Source organism: Amblyomma maculatum, chromosome 4 (assembly GCF_055883805.1).
Source record: "Amblyomma maculatum isolate TAMU_Amacu chromosome 4, ASM5588380v1, whole genome shotgun sequence".
NCBI classification, from domain to species: domain Eukaryota; kingdom Metazoa; phylum Arthropoda; class Arachnida; order Ixodida; family Ixodidae; genus Amblyomma; species Amblyomma maculatum.
Genome location: NC_139347.1, coordinates 68,906,967 through 68,921,144, shown reverse-complemented (window position 1 = coordinate 68,921,144; position 14,178 = coordinate 68,906,967). Strand labels below are relative to the sequence as shown.

Sequence of the window (14,178 nt, the reverse complement as noted above, 5' to 3'; positions counted from 1 at the left end):
AGTTGTTTGAAAGAATTACTTTAGCAACACATAGCCAACAACACCTCTGTAAGTACTTGTAGCAAGTCTTTCAAGGTAGTTTTTAGTTAAATAGATGGTCGTTTTAATGCCTTTCAGAGTTCAATACATAAAAAGAAATGAAGTCTGTTTTTGGGCGTGAACGCTAAAGTTCATATTTCTTGCATCTGTACACTGCATGAGTGCTAGAGGCAACATATTAGCTGGAGGAGGAATGCCGACACAAGCACTGTCAAAGATTGCATATTAAAACGGAGCATGAAATATTTAGCTAAGGATTTGGCTCGTCTTCTATGGTTGTCCTAAAAGAAGTGCCCCTAAATGATGCGTGATCTCGCTGTGTGTGGACGTTACGTAAGAAACAATGGAAGCCTTTAAGACCGTGGATAATTACAAATACAGCACTCACTGCACTATGCATGATGAGTCTGTCGAAGGCAACATACTATAACATAAGGTGCACGTGATACCGGGACCTGACCACAGTCCTTTTAAAGGTACCTTGCATTTTCAACACCAGCAAACAAAAACAGTGCACTCTATAGGCTTTGCATAGAAGACACCTTGTGCAACTGCACTTTCTTGCGTAGAAGTATATTGTACTTCTCCTTTCCTCGGCAGCACTCCACAGACGTCCTGCAAGTCCTGCTAAAATGGATCCCTACGGTTCATGATCACAGCAAAAGTTAATTTTAATATGCTTTTAGTTTCACAGTAATCTTATCTGAGAATTCGTCTGATGGAAAACACCCATATGACATGGACATTAGGGACCAGAGGGCTGTCGTACCTTGATGAGGATGAGCTGGTCATCTTGAACGAGATCAAGGAATCCTGGCACTCGCTTGGCGAATTCGACCACCCTCTGTACGGAGGGGGTCACCAGGGTGGCAAACTGCTGCCACAGGCCCAGCTTGCTCTGTTCGGGGCTGTCGGGCTGCGGTGCACTGCCCGGCCCCTCACCACTGCCCCCAACCTCTTCCAGGCTCTGCATTGCCAGAAACAGGCAACTGCAGGCTCTCACAACAGAGACACGAACCAGCCCGTGACGGCAGTGAGGAGAGGGAACAGCAGTATGGGAAAGCAAGGCATGCATCCCCCAGTTACAGCGAAAAACTCATGCTCTGCACGACACTAAGCCTCTACAAAGGCGACGACAGCAGAGGTGTTGCTGACCAAGGCTGCATACGCAAACTGCAAGGAAAAACTTTTTTTGCCGTGGAGGCTTTATGGCTGGCAAGAAACAAAGGCATAGACACACCACCGGCAGAATACATGCTGCAAAAGGCAAAGTGGCGCAGATGTGAGAAGTTTGCAGTGAAACATCAATACCACTGTCATGTGACGGGTATGTTTATGCTGCTAGGTGAGTGCGCAAAATCCCACCACTGTCATGTCAATACCAACCCTAGCCACTAGAAAGTTAATTTTGACACCAGCCAAGAGATACTAGCAATAACCCTCTTCATGTGACTGGGCCGGATGCCCGTAATTCATTTCTCAACATGCAGCAAGCCTTAGAAAACAGCTGAGACCCTTTCCCTACACAGCAGACACTCTTCACCCATCATGGCACGCACTTCTCTGCTCATATGTCCGTGTGTTTAAGGGTGGATGAGATGAGAAAGGTAGAAAAGAGAAAAAGAGCAGCAGCACAGAAACTCGGTTTCATCAGTAAAGGTGACGCCAATACTGGCATGAGTTTGGTACGTCAAACCAAATAATTCCAACAAGAGTAACTAATGAGTGATCACCACTAAGCTGTCTCAATATGAGAAGACACCCACTTTCCTTCAAATCGCTTTTTTTTTTTGTTACACAGCTGCTACTTTTTAATACCATAAAAGCAGAGCTTCTACACCTGGCTAAGATCGCAAATTTAAAACTTAAGTAACCAAAGCGAAAGCAGCGGCACGTTTTGCTCGACCTGCCTCTCGTTCATGTGCAGCATCCCAGCGAGCTACATCCACTGCATATTGGATTCGGCTCATCGTCTTCGCAACCTCGGAGACGTAGACAGTTCACAAGGCATCTCGCCTGGACAACTGCTGCCGTTAAATCGTCAAGAGCTGTTACGATCCATTGCCACCAGCTAACAGTGAGCAGAGGCTACGTAGACAGAGCGAGCGCCACGGCTCCGGCGTAGCTGCGGTTGAGCGACGTCATGGTTGTCATGTGACTAGGCATAGGCGAGCGTGCAATTATCACTGTTTCGGCAGCGCCGCCGCCACCAAGCGATGTCTTAGCTACCACATGGTTTCTCCTCGTTTGAAGGTCAAACATGCTCACGCTGCAAAGGAGCTACGGAGGGGAGTAGAAAAAGATTTCGTTTAACATGAGCCTTCGGCGTCATCACAGAGATGTTGTACTAGTGTTTTGTACATTTATTGTTGCTCAAGCTCTGAACTAGCTGGATACAAAAACGTGCACTTCAGGAGTTCCAAGCCTCTAAACCTTGGTACCACTGCTGCTTCGAGTTCAACGGATACAGTGAAAGCTCGTTAATTTGAACCACAATAATTTGAATTTCCGGATAATTCGAACTCCACTACTCTGCCCAGCCAAGCTCCATTGAAGTCTATACATAATAAAGATCGTTAAATTGAAAGCTAGCCACTCTGCCACGAATAATTTGAACTATATTACGCCGCGTTTCCGACATTGTAGTGGAAATTAAGAAGAAGAAATGGACATGGGCAGGACATGTAGTGCGAAGAGAGGATAACCGATGGTCGCTGAGGGTAACAAACTGGATTCCAAGGGAAGGAAAGCGTAGCAGGGGGCGGCAGAAAGTTAGGTGGGCGGATGAGATTAAGAAGTTCGCAGGGGTCAAGTGGATGCAGTTAGCACAGAACCGGGTTAAGTGGAGAAATATGGGAGAGGCCTTCGCCCTGCAGTGGGTATAATCAGGCTGATGATGATGATGATGATGATGACGCCGCGTTCGGGTGGCCTGGTGCCGGTACATTTATGAGGTTGTGCACAAAACACAGAACACTTCATCATTGATAATAAGCTGAGTACTTAGTTTCAGTTCTGTTTTTATGCGTTCGCACCAGCCCTCGCCAACAGCAGTTATCTGCCGCCGATCAGGCAGCTAAGCAATTGCAGTTGCATGGTGTTTAGGGAAATAATTGGCAGTACTTGGCGTTTCACGCACTTCCATTCTTCCATGAGGTTCTTACGCCGCTTCTAAAGCATGCACTCATCAAGCGCTGTTCAGCGCGTTACACAGGTAAGCCTGACACCAGAAGCAGGCTGCCTGTGAGAGGGCACTGCCGCTACCACGTCGCACAGTGAAGGATGCTCCAGAGGCCCTTATCATTCTGGAGCAGTTCTGCTCTGACACTGACGAAGGAGTACCCTCAATAAAGCCCTAATGGAAATGAGGGAAAAAGCCATAGGCGCGCTGTTATGGTCTAAAAAGCAGGCGGCCATAGCCCAATTTTCACCACACATATAAATTTACCTTAACGTCAATGGTAATAATAATAATAATTGGTTCACAGGAAGGGAAAGGCGCAGTATCTGTCACACTTGTTTCTATGGGCACCTGAACCACACAGCAAGGAAAGGGAGGAAGGTGGGAGTGGAAGTAGAAAGAGAGAAAGAGGGGCCGTAGTGGAGGGCTACTGAGTAGTTTCGACACAGCACACGGACACCTCTTCATTTCGCCTCCACCGAAACGCAGCCGTCGCGGTCGGGGTCGAAACCAGGTACTCTGGCACAGTAGTCTGGCGTCTTACCACTGCACCACAGCAGCGGGACAACACAAATGGTTCCGGTCAGTTTATTTTTCAGGCCCATTTAATTATTCGAACTTAGGATAATTTGAAATTTCTTTCCAGTCCTGTTAAGTTAAAACTAATGAGTTTTTACTGTACCCAGTTTGGGAGTTTAAGCCATTGGTGCTACCAATGCCAAAAAAACTACCTTCAAAAGCTACTGCTCCTTTTAACTAGTGCAGCATCAAATGCTCAGCTGCTGTTTCCACTAACAGCCGGAACCAACAGGCTCACTGTAATCCGTCCACTAATCTCCGCATGCTTCATGCCAGCCCCTCAACACAAAGTATGGCATCCCTCTTGCCTACCGTTATTCACTTATGCAATTTCTTTTTTGCTACACCAGGCATAAACTGCAAATCCTCCTCAACCCCTCATGCTGGGGTTGCGCGCATGCAGGGACCGACTCACAAAGATGGCTGGCCGCCGCACGAGGGCCCGCGTCTTCTCCTCCGTGTAGGCGCAGTGGGCATGGTGCGCCTGGGAGATGGTCAGGATGATGTCGTACATGGCCAGCTGCTGGCTCTCCAGGTCGCGTGCGCACTGGTCAGCCTCTCCGGGGCTGCCCAGTGAGAGGCCCTCCTCGCCTGGGATGCCCGAAGAGCTGCCCCGCTCTCGAGAACGTTTGGGCACCCGCCCGTACCGCACCGCTGCGCAACAATGAGCGGAAACTGTAGACGCGCATGCTCTTCAAGGGGTCTGCATGATGCACGCACACACCCGCACACAACCCTTTGGATGCACACAATCTTCAAGGGGTATGCATAACAAACACACATGAAACCCCGTTTCTGAACTTCACTTGCCATCTTGCATGTGGTCACAAAGGAGAATGACTCAAACTCTTTCATTCTTTCAGAAGCTACCTTTGATACAGTTGTGGATGGAATAATATGGATCAACTTTCTCATCCCTTGTGCTGCATAATGGAAATAGGAAAGAATGCTGCCTTTGTGCAACAACACACAGGAATCATTGGTGTTCATAAGTAACAAGCCACAATTCTGGCTAGGCAACATATCAGAAAAACTTGAGTGTCAATGCATAATATTTTTTCCACGACTGCACATGATAACCTCGGCTTCTTACGTGCCAATGAAACAAATATACTGCTACAACAGCTGTTTTTGTTGAATTTGAAATTCAGTGCTCACGTTTTGGGCTCTAACAACTTCCCTTCAACAGTCTCGCCAGCCTCTTTTTGTGTTTCTCTCACCTGCCTCCATGGTGGCTTCGGCTGTATCCACAAGAGTTTTGTTTCATCACCGATAATGAAATGGCATCGCTGTCTTGCTTCTTTGCACATGGAACGAACACATTCTAATGCTCAAATCTTGGTCACTTCTTTTCTTTTTTTTATACTTTATAGTTCTGATAAGTGCAGCAAAATGAAAAGGTTATTACACGCATAATTTAGTATAATGAAGGGTACAAATTAATCAAAATGGCGTGAAAAAATTAGAAGGTAGATAAATTAATAAGATCCCGAAGATTTTCTTTTCTTCTTAGCCAGTTCTAGATAAAACAGTATGCAACCAACACTGCCTTTGTTTCTGAAGTCCATTTAATTTACTTTGGCTGACTGACCGGTACTTAAGCCGGCTTCTACAATACAGTACTTTCCGCCCAAAGAATTACAATAAACTCCGTTCACTTTCAAGATACAGCATCGGCTACAAAACACAGTGTTGTTGCATACCTAGACATAAAGAAACCATATAGTGTCGCTATTCCTAAAACTGCAAGTTGGGAAGAACAAGAGCAAACCACAAAATCTAGCATAGCATACCAAATAATGTATCAGTGTTACCGACTACAATGCCCCGAAAACTAAAACAGCAACACTTCAAACGCATAGACCTGTACACTAGGACGAGAGCTAAGGGTAATTCCGATGTCCTTATCAGTTCGCAAATGGTGCTCTTCCAATCAACCACAGCTCTTTGCTGCACATCAACAATATTTCAACACCAGAGTCGTGCTGCTACTATTCAGTGAGCTAGTGCAATTATATAGAGCCAAGTAGTTGACGTAAATGCTATTCTTCTTCCAGCAAAGACAAATAACACTTCACTCACTACCACACTAGAGAAACTAAGTTTCATCGAAATTTTACTGCACTTAAAACACCATGCTGTCTTCAGCATCGGAGAAGAATTGGCTTCCTGCTTACCTTATTCTGTGATTTAGTACATCATAACGCGCTCAAAACTACTATAATATCTGAACGAGAATGCCAGATGTTCTAGTGTGGTGACACATCTAAGAGTATATAATTTACTGTGTGTTTAGCAAATAAAATAAAAATAAACTAAAAGAAAACTATGCAGATGCTTCACTTAATAACTCTGTATAACTTGACATATTTCTCACAACTGAATAAAGTATGTCCCCCCCTCCCCCCCCCCCCCCTTTCAAGACATAATTATACACATTTGTCACATGGCTGTGAACCTGTGCTTGTGTCTGTGCTTTCCCCATGTGCGTGGCAAGAGTTATGAAATGAAACTGTGGAAATGTAAATACATGGCTCTCCATCTGGTACCGATCTAAGGCCAGGTTATGACGGTGGCACCAGCAGGCTGAGTCTGATCACAAAAATGTTTGGTTCACTGGAAGCAGCCAGGGTCTGCTTTGCTCACTACGGAGGACTCGGCACTTAAAGCGCAAAGGAAAGACACTGTTGTGTCTGCCAGCATTAAGTTGATATGTGCCTTGAAGATGAAGCAGAGTTTTCTTTGCTTGTTTATCAATATGTCTTTGAAGTCTCACTGTTTTGTCAACATCTTCCGCATCAACAGATTAAACAACAACCTTATTACTTTAAATATTTAAACAGTTAGGGAAGAAAGACAGGCAGAAAATGCTTACAGTCTCTAGACATGCCCACTGCCAAGCATTTCTTGAAGCGGCAGTACTGGCAGCGGTTACGATTTAACCGGATCACCAAGCACTTGCCATCTCGTAAGCACCGGTATTCAATTTGCTTCTGGATGCTCCTTCGGAAGAATCCCTGTAAAACCAGAGAAATGACAACAAACAGTAAACTATTGACAACTGTACAACTGTTTCTCAGAACAGTTAACAAGATGTGTGTACACAAGTTTGGTCACCCCTGTGCAGTGCTTAATCACGATGACCAAAGCATCAAGCAAGCACACACTAACCTCCAGTACAAAATTCCTTAGAGAAATAATAACCATCATAATTATGAAGCAAGTGCCATTAATGGGAGCAGTATTACAAGGCATAAGTGAGCTGAAAGCAGCCTTACATTAAAGTCGGGACTTATAAATGAAAAGGCACCGTTACCTAATATGCAACCGAAGCTTAATCAATCCAGTCAAAGAAAGCTTTCAATGAACTCAGATGTTAAGTAAAAAAACTTCATTAACCCTGTTACGGTGCGACTAAACGCGATGTTTGTACTAGGTCGTCAAGATGGAATAGGCATCACCGAAGTTCTCGTCCGGGCATCAACACAGGGAAATGTCAATCTTAACTGCAGCCTTACAACTTATCCACAAGTATACAGCAGATATATTTTGTCGAGAACAATTTCGCACTTGATGACACCGTACGATCGGGCAGCGTACGCCTAAAAAGCTGCCATCCGTAACACAGAGCAAAACGGAACGAACTGCTCACAGGAGCCGAGCCACTACTATTATTTACCTAAAGCGTAAGTCTCTTTTGTTACACAACGAGAGACACCTAGAGGTTACTTGTTCAGCGCAATGCAGAAAAACATAGGTCAACTAAACTCGTCGATCAAGGCATTGTTTTTGTTTGGTTCCTTCAGAACTGAGAACGCTGGCGAAATACCAGTGATCAAAATGCCGAGCATTTGAAGGCCCCACATACTGGTGGCCAGTAACGACAAGTGATTCGGCAGCACAAAAAAACAGGCCCATTACAGCAGTAAACTCTACGGCAAAGACGTTCACCTGGTCGTTCTCCACGCTTCTGAACGCGCGTACGAAGAGGTAGCAACATGAAGCAAAAACAAAGAAAATGCTCGTGTCAACGGCCACGGCGTCATGACACAGCACACAGTTCAGTTCAGCGAGAGCGACATTCCAAGCTAACAACAGCAAGCAATATATTCCGCAATTAAAGCATACGATCCAAACGCTTACTGATAATGCGCAGGCGATACAAGTAGCGAGTATTTCAAGCGATCCATATAGACAAAGCGAAAAGAAAAGTCGTTCTCCAACTTTTTTCGCCGCGGCAGATCGCAGTCTCTCGACGCGAAGTTTCAAAAAGACGCCACTACACTGTCTACAAGCAAACAAAACTCACACAACATTACAAATCATATCATCGCAATGAAAAATTTCCCTGCACTACGACAATCCTTTAGTGCCAGCCTCAGAGCCGGTTAATGCGAGATGTTAGGACTCTCACTTACGTCAAGTTGCGACTTTTTTTTTTTTTTTTCGGAGGCGCCGTCCCGAGCCGAGCTGTGGAGTTTCACCGGAGAAAGTTTGTCGAGCGCTAGCGGCAGTTGTGAGGAAGCCAATAATGTTAAATAAGAACTTAGGTTAACGTCCTGTCACCGCGCGCGGCGACCAGCGGTACGGCCAAGCCAGATCCCCTTTGTTTTAGGTATGCCGTCCCGCAAGCAACAAAGTTAAAAGTTTCTAAACTGCCGACGTAGCCCCCGCTGGTGTTTGCCGCAATGGCGCTCCCGGCAACCGGTCGAGCAAGATGAGCAGGCAGCAGGCACTCGAACAAGTTTCGGTTTCGGTTTCAGTTTTCGCGAAACGTTCTTGGGTGTGGGTCATTTGTAGCTACTTAATACACTCGTTGTAACGCGCTGTTTGCACAGTGTCCCAGAACATCAGAATAACACACTACAAAAGTTCTCTACCCTCATTAAATTTTCTACATACAAGAACTCTATTATTTTCAGACGCAGCCTGAAAAGTTAAAACGGAACCTCCTTTCATGAATTTCTCAAGCTCTAGTCAGCAGTACTTGGTAAGCTCAATAAAAGGAAGATTAGCAACAACGCTTTGAACTAAATGCGCGTTGTAATGTAGTACATAAGCTTATCGATGGTGGCGCTATCTAGAAGCGGCCACCAAATATATATATAGCAGTACTTGGATGTTTTATATACAGTTCTGCAACTTTATCGGAACCGTCTTGGAAACTTTTCCTACCGGTCGAGGCGAGAAAATTTTCCAAGACGGTTTCAATAAAGTTTCAGAACACTGTATGTGTATATATATATATATATATATATATATATATATATATATATATATAGGTAATAACTGCAGCATGCCAAGGTAATAGCATGCTGCAGTTATTACCTCAAGATAAACTTTTCATGAGTTTTTTACCTCTTAATTCTGTTCGACTGTTAGTCTATAAAATGTTAATGCTGCTTGTGTTTGATTTTGTTGCCAGGATTTTATGCGTTAACACAAAATTGGTAAATAAAAGCAGCAATCAATAGTCACACTTCTCGGTGGACCCCTCAACCAAGCCGTAAGGATAATGACAAAAATGAAGATCGGAGAGAAAGAGGTAGCACCGGAGTTATACCGTATAGTGGAGGGCCGCGGAATAATGTTTACCTGGGGAGCTGCATTTCGATGGAGGCGAAACGAAGAGGCGTCTGTGTGCTGTGCGATGTCAGCGCACGTTAAAGATCCCCAGGTGGTCGGAATTACTCCGTAGCCTTCCACTACGGCTCCTGTTTCTCCCTTTCCACTTTCACTCCCACCTTCCTCCCTTCCCTTACGGCACGGTTGAGGTGTCCACAGAAAACAAGTGAGACAGTTACCGCACCTTTCCGTTGCTATATAAATCAATCAATGGCTCATGCTGTCGTGGACAAAGTGTGTCCCGCTTTTGCGGCGGTCTGATTGGCCGAGGCGGGATGCGTCCCTGCCATCTGCAATCCTACATTTGAACGCGCGCCAAGGAAAACCACCCGACAGGAGCGATGGTGCACTGTCTAAAACTCACACTTGCCGGAGAAAGTATGAAAAATACAGCGCCTTTCCTTTCTTGTAAACCAATTATAATTATATTTAACATTGCAACGAATGCCGACAAGATAGGCTAACGATGGGAAGCAAATTATAGGATAGGAAGGGTACGCTTTCAGAGACCCTCTAATTTTAAGGCGAAATCCTTTAATGGCTCATACTGTCGTGGACAGTGTGTCCCGCTTTTGCGGCGGCTGTCGCGTGGCGTTCCTTGGCACGCGTTCAAGTTTGGGATTGCAGATTGCAGGAACGCTAGACAAGATGAGGCTTCTCAGGCTTTCGCCTTTCAGTACTTTAGTCGCTAAAATTCCTTGTAATTTTTTATTCCTTCTCTACGAGGCAGCGGAAGAGGCGTCCGTGTGCTGTGCGATGTCAGCGCACGTTAAAGATCCCCAGGTAGTCGAAATTACTCCGAAGCCCTCCACTACGGCTCCTCTTTCTCTCTTTCCACTTTCACTCCCATCTTCCTCTCTTCTCTTACGGTGCGGTTCAGGTGCCCACAGCAAGTGTGACAGATACTGCGCCTTTCCCTTCTTCTGAACCAATTATTATTATTATTAGGCAGCGGAGGTGGCTCAGCTACAGAGCCAGTAGCAGGCCCGTGCATTTTCTTTTCCTTCTTCCTACAGCCACAACAAGAGACCCCTTGTCGAAATTACTCCGTATCCCTTCACTACGGCACCTCTTTCTCTCTTTCCGCTTTCATTTCCACCTTCCTCCCTTTCCTTACGGCGCAGTCAGATGTCGGGGTGGTGCGCCCCGCCGGGGTGGTGCAGTGGTAAGACGCCCGACTACTGTGCTGGAGTACCCGGGTTCGAACCCGACCTCGGCAGCTGCGTTTCGATGGAGGCGAAACGAAGAGGCGTCCGTGTGCTGTGCGATGTCAGCGCACGTTAACGATCCCCAGGTGATCGAAATTACTCCGCAGCCCTCCACTACGGCTCCTCTTTCTCTCTTTCTACTTTCACTCCCACCTTTCTCCCTTCCCTTACGGCGCGGTTGCGGTGTCCACAGAAAAGAAGTGAGACAGTTACCGCGCCTTTCCCTTCCTATAAATAAATCAGTTAAATCCGTTAAAATCGGGGCGGTGCAGTGGTAAGACGCCCGACCACTGTGCCGGAGTTCCCGGGTTCGAATCCGACCACGGCGGCTGCGTTTCGATGGCGGCGAAACGAAGTGGCGTCCGTGTGCTTTGTGATGTCAGCGCACGTTAAAGATCCCCAGGTGGTCGTAATTATTCTGTAACCCTCCACTATGGCTCCCCTTTCCCTCCCACCCTCATCCCTTCCCTTACGACGCGGTTCAGGTGTCCACAGAGCAAGTGTGACAGATACTGCGCCTTTCCTGTCCTGTAAACATATTATTATTATTATTATTATTATTATTATTATTATTATTATTATTATTATTATTATTATTATTATTATTATTATTATTATTATTATTATTATTATTATTATTATCTTAAACGTGCACTGACATAGCCCATCCCACGGACGCCTTGACCCGCCGTGGTGGTACAGTGCACGGTTAAGATGCCCGACTACTGCGCCGGAATACCTGGGTTCGATCCCGATCGCCGACTACATTTCCATGAAGACAAAACGAAGTGGCGTCCGAGTGCAGTGCGATGTTAGTGCAAGTTAAAGAACCCTGGGTGGTCGAAATTTCCGCAGTCCTCCACTACAGCGTCTCTCATAGACTGGGTCGCTTTTGGGACGTTAAACCCCACAAACCAAACCAAACCAAAACGCGGCCGCCGCGGCCGGGTTCGAACCCAGGAACTCTAGCTTTAGAAGCAGACGCAGTACAGCACAACACAGCAGACATCAGCGGTGTTTCAAATTGGCTTACAGGAAAGAAAAGACGCCGTATCTGTCACAATTATCCGCGGACACCTTAACCGAGTCCTAAGGAAAAGAGGGAAGGTGGGAGTGAAATAATAGAGAAAGGGGTGCCGTAGTGGAGGGCTGCGGACTACCACGCAATAGAGACTTTCGCCTCATCGCACTTTACTGGTCTAAAGTGCCCCCTAGAAGTTTTTGACTCTACTGAGTAAAAAATGAAATCGCTTCTTGACATTTGATCGCACCAAACAAGCCAGACGCGCCGGAATTCTTCAGATTAAGAATTGCTCTGCTGGTTAGCTTTTTATTTAGTTATCAAGAACAGTTTTAACAGTGGACTACTTCCTCCGGCAGAGGAACTGCATGTAACGGTTACTGCAAATAGTGAAGTTGAAGGTTAGCTCGATACAGGGATTCAAACCGCGACGAAATGCGCACCTGCAACTGTGTGCCTTCAAACCTTGGATTTGGTGGCTACGGCTGCCAGACGCCGCGCAAAGCATGTTTGTCTACGTCGAATGCGAAAACCCGCACTGTGAATAGAATATACCAGCAAAAAGAACTTTAATACGTCTCGAAGACCTCACTGGAAGACATTTCACACGAGGGACTACAATGTTTTCGTATTCACACGCATGAGCAGCCTTGTGCCTCTGTCTGATTTTTCATTTACGTTTTGAGTCAAACGTTACACACAAACATTAGGTTATTTCAACATTATAACAATAAAGGATAATGTTACTCTATCATAATAATACTAACATTTTATAACCGTTAAATAACTTTAAAATAACATTAAAACAACCGCGAAGGACCAGACCTATAGCGTTTGCGGTAAATCGCTCATGCACACTTTAATAACTCTTCGCGAAGAATTCTACACGAGCAATACCATGACAGTACAGCATAGCACGGCTGCATGCAGTTAGGTGATGAAGGAGCCAACGGAGCCGGCAGAGCCGACGGGGCGCGGATGAAAAAAAAAGAAAAGACGAAGCGGCTTTGTTGCTAGGCGACGGCCGCGCATGCGCAGAGTGGGGTCAAGACCCATACCTGTCCCAGCCTGTTACTCACTTGACAAGTCCCGAGTGCGGAATCTGTATTTTAATGTTCGACAACTAGATGCAATAATATTGTTGAGCTGGTAATTTTGTCCGATCGTTAGCGTCTTTTTCTAGGTAACGAGAAAATCTTTCGAAGCTATCTTTTTCTTTCCTTTTGAATCTGAAGAAGTGAAGGCGACAGCAGCACTACTTAGCCAGAGACAGCGACAGAGCCACGTACAGCTAGCTACCTTCGCAAAAGCAGACTGTGTATGAAAAACAAGTACGTAGCCATTTGAACCTACCGCGACCAAGTCTCCAAGAAACCAAAATAAAGACAGAGACGTTGCCGTCGGTAACGACGCTTCTTCTTCCTATAAGAGCGCAACCTTGGCTCTTGGAACAATCGAGCGGCGTACCTGGAAAACGCCAGGCATGGTATTCGCATGCCACGTGCAGGATGCTCAGGGGCGTTTCGAATGACCCAGTAAACCTAACCCGCGGTTTTTGTTTCCGCTAACTATCCCCACCGCTCGTTTCTGTCTGCGACGTCATTGACCTGAAGTGGTCCCTCAGCCTCCGGGCCGGTTCCGGCAGCCGGCCGTCTCTCAGGCATGCCGGTCGTTTTCATGGAAGCTCAGTGCCAGGCGGAGGGTAGAACAAAAAGTCCTAACAGTACTGATATCTACAAGCTTAAGCGTTTTTGTTTTAAACCACTTTAGTTTTGTTGCCATTTCCTTTCTAGGAAATACCCGCAGGTCACCCAGTTGGGCAGCTAAAAACATAGACTCCTCGATGCCCCCCCCCCCCCCCCCCCCCTTCCCGGGTTTCTACTAAACACAAACTGTGCAAATACGGTCGACCACTTCTAACCGAAGGTGCAAGAGACTCCTGTTTCATATACTGGACTTCCCAGCTACAAGTAAATGCATCTTTTTAAAAGGGGGGAATGTCGACCCTAAAGGTCTATTCACACTTGCGACTAGATGAAGTCGCGCGACTGGTAGTCGCGCGACCAGAGGAGAGGAGCTATGTTCACACCTGCGACTGCCGCCTTCTCGAAAAACGAGTTGGGAGTAGGAAAGCTGCAGGGCGATGACAGCGAACGTCGGTAGCAGCCGCTTGCCAGACACTTCAGCTTTTTCAGGCGAGAACGCCGACGACGAATAGACGGTGTCAATATAAAATGTTGCGCCTGCGTGAAAAACCCATTTCTCAAAAGTTCATAGTACTTACCGGATAGTCCGAATATCTTTCCGATCTCCTCCCAGGCCATATCCTTCTCCCTGTTTTTAAATTCCGGATGCCGTTTGTTGAAAGGGGGGGGGGGGGGGGGGGGTATTCTTTAATTGCATTGAGAAGGTGCTCGATCGAGTACACCGGGAGCTCGCTGATTGGTGAAATGGTTTGCGACTAGTAGTCGCGCGACTGAAAATTCGAGCAGTGCCCGATCGGCCCGCGGCAGTCGCTTTTCGAC

General features: G+C 46.3%; 1 protein-coding gene across 2 annotated transcripts in view; it reads right to left on the bottom strand.

Annotated features, from left to right (window-relative positions):
- Eip78C (Ecdysone-induced protein 78C) overlaps positions 1–14,178 on the bottom strand; it is a 134,143-nt gene that overhangs the window by 16,466 nt on the left and 103,499 nt on the right. For both annotated transcript variants that reach the window (XM_084601859.1, XM_084601860.1), the window contains exons 3-5: positions 6,675–6,816; positions 4,215–4,453; positions 809–1,006 (exon numbers count right to left, since the gene is read on the bottom strand). In XM_084601859.1, coding sequence (XP_084457985.1) covers positions 809–1,006; positions 4,215–4,453; positions 6,675–6,816 — 579 coding nt within the window. The remainder of the gene's footprint in view (positions 1–808; positions 1,007–4,214; positions 4,454–6,674; positions 6,817–14,178) is intronic.